This window comes from Phyllopteryx taeniolatus, chromosome 22 (genome assembly GCF_024500385.1).
Source record: "Phyllopteryx taeniolatus isolate TA_2022b chromosome 22, UOR_Ptae_1.2, whole genome shotgun sequence".
NCBI classification, from domain to species: Eukaryota; Metazoa; Chordata; class Actinopteri; order Syngnathiformes; family Syngnathidae; genus Phyllopteryx; species Phyllopteryx taeniolatus.
Window position 1 is genome coordinate 5,785,370 of NC_084523.1, and position 6,056 is coordinate 5,791,425.

At 41.2% G+C, this 6,056-nt stretch overlaps 1 protein-coding gene across 1 annotated transcript; it reads right to left on the reverse strand.

The window, feature by feature from the left end:
* Positions 1-19: 19 nt before the first annotated feature.
* dera (deoxyribose-phosphate aldolase (putative)) lies at positions 20-4,542 on the reverse strand. The gene is made up of 9 exons (XM_061762443.1): positions 4,394-4,542; positions 3,499-3,596; positions 3,217-3,364; positions 2,909-3,004; positions 2,178-2,312; positions 1,910-2,038; positions 799-911; positions 495-644; positions 20-416 (listed from the first exon to the last, which is right to left on the reverse strand). The coding sequence occupies exons 1-9, from the start codon at positions 4,422-4,424 to the stop codon at positions 360-362; spliced, it is 957 nt and encodes a 318-aa protein (XP_061618427.1). The 5' UTR covers positions 4,425-4,542; the 3' UTR covers positions 20-359.
* Between the last annotated feature and the right edge of the window lie 1,514 nt (positions 4,543-6,056).

Genomic DNA, 6,056 nt, shown 5'->3' on the forward strand with positions numbered 1-6,056 from the left:
ATAAATAAAAAAGAACACATCTCATTAATGCACACGTTTATTGCCAGTTTTGGAATGTTGATTTTCCACCAAAGGAATGAAGTCATATTTTCACTTTCAACCCTTCGCACATACAGGCAATCTTCAATTAACCTTAAACAAAAGTTAACCTTAAGCACATTAATCCCACTGTCACACAAGGAAATCATATTATATAAGAGCTCCCATAATGGCATTAACAGTATAAAAAGTATTCAGACACTGGTTCAAGGTTGTAGTCAACTACAAACTACTGAACATGAATGTGAGGGAAAATAAGATTGAGAGGCTTGCGTGGTGAACTTGAGGTCCATTTGGTTATTTGGAGCATCTCCAGAGCTTCAGGCCATTGGAAGCTCATGGTAGGCCGCATACTGTCCCGTCACATGATGATATATCTGCCCGAGCGACGAAACATGATTACGACAATTGCAGCAGTTTTAGGGGACCTCGTTTTTCGCCATTCATGTGCCTACCTGTCTCTCAATGTCAGCCAACAGGCTGCTTGCGCCCAAGCGGAAGAGTTGAGGAGACAGCCAGTCGTTGCCCAGCTCCTCTTTGATCAGCAGAAGCCACACCAAAGACTCCTTGGCTGTTCGGATGCCCCCCGCCGGCTTGAAGCCCACCTGAGGGCCCACGCGACAGAATCGCCGTCTGATTAGACGACTGGAAAGTTGAAACTAACAGCACAAAACACTCTGAATACACTATATCAATAAATAGGAGCGAGGTTTTACTACTAAAGTCCTGAAGCAGTTTGACAATTTAGTGACACTTTACCTTGTGGCCCGTACGCAGGAAGTAGTCACGTATGGCCCTCCCCATCACTATGGCAACAGGGTAGGTGGCATTGACAGATTCCTTTCCCGTGGATGTCTTGATGAAGTCGGAACCTGGCGGGTTTAAGCGCAAGTCGTACAGTTGAACGGTTGTTTTAAAAGGGGACATTATGGAAAGTCGACTATTGTTGGTATGCAAAATAGGGGCTAAGGTTAAATTTAGAGCCTCGACCGATTAATCGGCTGATCTAACGAGCCGATATTAGCCCTTGTCAAATCAGCTCTGAAACACATCAATTTTTGTTTTATTCTACAAGTTAGTGAGAGCATAACTGGCGAAAATACCAACAAAGGTCCGGGAAAGTGGACTCTTGGTGCTCTGGTCCGACAAGAACAGATGTTGCTGCTGATGTCGAACAGAGGGTAGCTGTACCCCCATCAATAAAATCCTTAATTTTCCCTTCCCTTCCTTCACAGCCAATTATCAGCTTTCCCGATAAAAATAGAAGATGAAATGACACTCTTTTAATAGATGATCCACAAACTATAGAGTGATAATCAGCCCTTCTGTCTCCCCCGGTGCTTAATGACTGTTCATTACGGAACAGAACAAGATGAACATTTTCCAGTTCATTAAAGACCTGTGCTATTTATTTTTCCAGTCAGGTCTTTTTTTCTTTTTTTTTTTTTTTTAAGCATTCTCCCCCTCGCTTTCCCTCAAAGTGGCATAATCCTTAAAATTCGTTACGGGGTGTCTTAATTACCAGATAATGGATAACGGTTATTAAATACGGGTGGCGGTAATGAAGCTCCATTCATTTGTGCGGGAAGGGGGAGTGGTGGGTGGAGGGGGCGGGGGGCTTACTGGCGGAGGAAAATAGCCTGCGTCAGAGATTAATAGGTGAAATTATCATTCAATTTCAGGAATCTCATCCGCAATTCATAGGAACAAGAGGAGATTAAGAAGTGAGAGTGGCGACAAAAGCAATGCATTTTAATAATGATCTCTATCAGCCCCCCCACCCCCCCCCCCGACAATTCGGTTCCGTAATCAGCTCTTTACGTGACGGCGGAATACGTCGGAGCAGTCGGCTCGTTTGTGTGAAACCCACCGGCCATCATGGCGACCAAACTGGCCTTGTAGACATTGGCGAAGGTGCCCAGCTCGCCGACAGCCAGGATGGTCTTCAAGTGGGCGTCGCCGCAGGCTTCTCGGAACTGACAGATCTCGTCATACATCGCTGTGGAAGGCAAACATGGACTCCATTTTATGCCCCTGATCAAGGATGTTTGCAATAAGCGGGCAGACTTTTATTAGAAGCAATTATATATATATATATATATATATATATTTTTTTTTTTTTTAGATGGTCTCTCGACCTTCCCACTGTCCTGTGAGAGCGAGCGTCCTGTTGATGACAATGTCGATCTCTGTGGCCCCATCTGCTACGGCCATGCGAACTTCTGTCAGGCGGCTCTCGAGTGGGGTCTGACCCGCTGGGAAACCTGTGGCCACTGGGAGAGGACATGTTTGGTTTTAGTTTTTTTGCATTAATTATATATAGGTGCAGCTAAGAAGATGAATCTCGCAGAAAATTTTATTCCAACCTAATTCTATAATTATTTTTTATTTTTTTTATTTTAATTGTTTCCTATTGGTTTAATAATTCAGGGGCGTAAAACGTCGTGGCCTGCTCCACGTTTTTTTTTTTTTTTTTTTTTAAATTAAATTAAACATGGCCACATTTAGATGTTATGAGAAAGCAAAAACAATTTTAAGATAGCCCAGTATTTTGTAAATAAATTAAATTATTAAGTTCAACAAAAAGTGAATGTTGCAAAACATCAGATTTATTTAAATTTTTTTTTTAAACATGTATTTAAATTATTTTAAGTTCAACAAAAAGTGAATGTTGCAAAACATCACATTTACTTAAATTATTTTTGTAAAAAATATATAATAATAAAATGTAAAAAATGGATCAATCGGGACAAATTTACATTTTATAAGTTGAACGTTAAAAGATATTACGCAATTTTCAAATATTTTCATATAGTCATTAGTTGTTAGTTTTACTATTTCCACGCGGGTTTAGTTTAAGACGACTTACCCGATGCAACGGGAAGATTGGAGTTGGCAGCTTTGAGTGATTGGACGGCGTCGGCCACTCGCGACGGATACACGCACACCGCAGCGGTCGTCACGCCTTCGGACACAAAACACAGACGCAGCAGAGGCTGAATGACTTCAACTGGTCTGTGTCTCCCCCTTGCAGGTTGTAAACAAAACTGCTGGATGTTGACCAGAGAAAAGTAGTCACCACCGGACAAACCCCAAGAAGAAAAAACAAAAAATACACAATCGTACTTATGAAGCAGAATATTTAATACAACCATCATGCTCAAAGCCTCAGCAGACCTTTGTCGTGCATGTCCATCTCCTTGAGTAGCTCGTACTGGACGGGCTGGCTGGCTTTCATGCACAGCCGGTGGACGTTGGACGGCGTGTCGTCCCCCGCCAGAGTCGTCAGGTCGATACACGTGACGGCCTTCAGCAGCCAGGCAGCCTGCGGGCGGGGGGGGGGGGGGGGGAATACGACTATATTAGAACAGTGGTTTGCAAACAATGTACTGTACTGGATTAGAAACAGAAACCACTTTAACATTACGCACATTTTGAATAATGCAAATATTGTTGTACCTGCCACTGTTTCGTGGGGATCTTCAGTCCTTGGATGCACTGAGCTCTCCTCAGCACAGCTTGTGTGTTCACTCTCACTTTGGAGAGCCACTCCAGATCTGATGTACAACGGGGAGAGAAGGGGGGAAAAAAAGCATGTAGACAAGAGATTTTTCTGCCTATAGAATTTGAAGGCAGTCACCTCCACTTAATTTTGGGTCACCTCCGACGCTGATATCATTAAAACTGTTTATATATGATAAGCGTTGCGCTATTTGGATGTTTCTTTTTTTTATATTTATTTCACTGCAAATGCGTTATTGTTGAGCAAAAATGTGTGTTAAGGGTGAGCTACAGACACTGCCACCAGATGGCGTCAGCGAACTTGACAATATCCAGCCACCATTTAGTTACCTTGCAGTGTGAAAGTACAAACTATGTGGCGTTTTGTGCAAGTATTTTGTCAAATTTCTTTCTTCTTACCATTGATCCTAAGAAAGTGCGTGCTGGCAAGAAGTGAATGATGTGCATTGAGTTAAATTTTATACTGTAATTCACCCAAACAAACAAACAAACACAAACATCCCTACAGTCTAGTGGGCTCAAAATGGAGTGTCTATCAAATATAAAGAAATCTGGAAACTAGAAGAAAAAAAAAGCGTTTGAGGTAAGCTGAGTGGTCATGAGTTCTTAATTACATGGTCACGAGAAAGCATCAAACAATTTCTTTACAACAAGCCAGGAAAAAAGTCCGTTGTATTTGTGGCACAAAACTCCATCCCTGCGTTTTGCAGGTCGTTTACCTCCAAAGTGTAACTTATTAAACAAACACACGAGAAAAGAAGGCGATCCTGACAAAAGTGCCGAATGACGAGCAGACATTTTTCGTAGCGACTTCTAGCTGGCTCACACTTACCGAGCTGGGTCCCCGGGTTTCTCGCGGACATGGTGACAAATTATATTTTGAAGCGCAGATATTATTTTCAAGATACCAAGCCAAGCTGTCAAGTACCACTTCCTGGGGACAAAGTGTACCGGAAGTGGAAACCCTTCGCAGTAAAATATCAATCCGCAACCTAAAACGTTGACGCTTTTTGTTCCCACCGCTCCTAGTCATTACTTAATCCAAGTGTAAATTTATCAGTAAAATTCTTGAATAAACATATTGTAATTTCGAATTAAACGCGCGCAGGAAGTGGAACCCTTTCATAGTAAAATACAGCACGCGTTGTGAATTTCTCTTGTAATGCCAAATTTGCGCCACGAGAGGGAGCTGTCGATTATAGCTTAGAGCTATGTTTTATTTTTTCCCAATAAAAGTAGAAAGTATGAAAAGGTTAAAAAGTGAAAGAAATGTTGAAACAGAGATTAAAAATCAAAATAAAAAGGTAAAAGTGGTTTTAAAAAAAAAAGTACAGGAAAATAAATACAAGAATTAAAAAAAAAAGAAAAGGATAGGGTAAAATTCTCACCAAAATTAGCTTTGGGTTGCACATACACACGTCATGTATAATAATAATAAAATCGTCTTGGGTTGCCACCATATCACAAATCAGTGAGTGAACAGCTACAAACCAGGATCTTCGTTGTTAAAATGAGTTTTAGCTATCGTAACGAGTGAAAGAGTCACATATGATGTGCTGATACAGTTGAGTTCAGTTTCCACTCAGCGACAGTGTGTTCCCCGTGACCCTGAACAGGAAAAAAAATGGGACGAATGGAGGAAAAAACAAACCTAACTCCAAGTATTTGAAAGAATGAAAGACACTGGCAATGTTCTTCGATGACTAGACTCCGGTGGAAGTGATGGCGCGCTGACTCATGTGAGGAAAAGAACCAAGTGGATGTGAGTCAGCGTTGAGTCACTCCATCACTGCTTTCAGAGCTCATATAAAAGTAATAACTCATTTGAAGCTGTTGGGAAGGGGTTCAATCGCAACTTTCAAATTCCTCGTCATATTTTAAAAAGGCAAAACTAGGGGGAAAAATGCTAACAGCTTTTATGCTAACATCTGCCTCACACCAATAATATTGATTTCAAACATTATCGAAAACAATATATAAAACCCAAATGTGATACTGGATGTAGAATGCAAACATGCTAACAATTGCTAAAAATGCTAACATGCCAAAGGCTAATAGCTGGTATACTGAGCCAGGCCTGGAATTGTTTCCACCACCATTAACCACTTATCATGCGGCATGACTGAAAACAAAGTTTCAAAAAAAGTTAGCGGACCTTAGTAAAAATAATCGTGGTCAGTGTCTGTTCCCCAAAGGAGACTTTGTGGTCGGTTCCTTGTGGGAAAAGCAGACTACACGTTAACCAGACTGATTGACAGGCACTTTGGTGCTCCTGTGGTCCAGCATATGAACGAAACCACAACAGTATGTCCGCAGATTCGCTGTACGAGGAAATTATCTCAGATCTCAATACGGTGTTATTTAAAAAATTCAACGATGAATGAGCAATTGAACCCAAACCTGAAAAATTGCTTTCTTTTCTTTAGTCGGTTACAAAAAAAAAAAAAAGACGCTTTGATTTCGATTCTTTGCAATGCCCTCAAACAAGGGTTAGG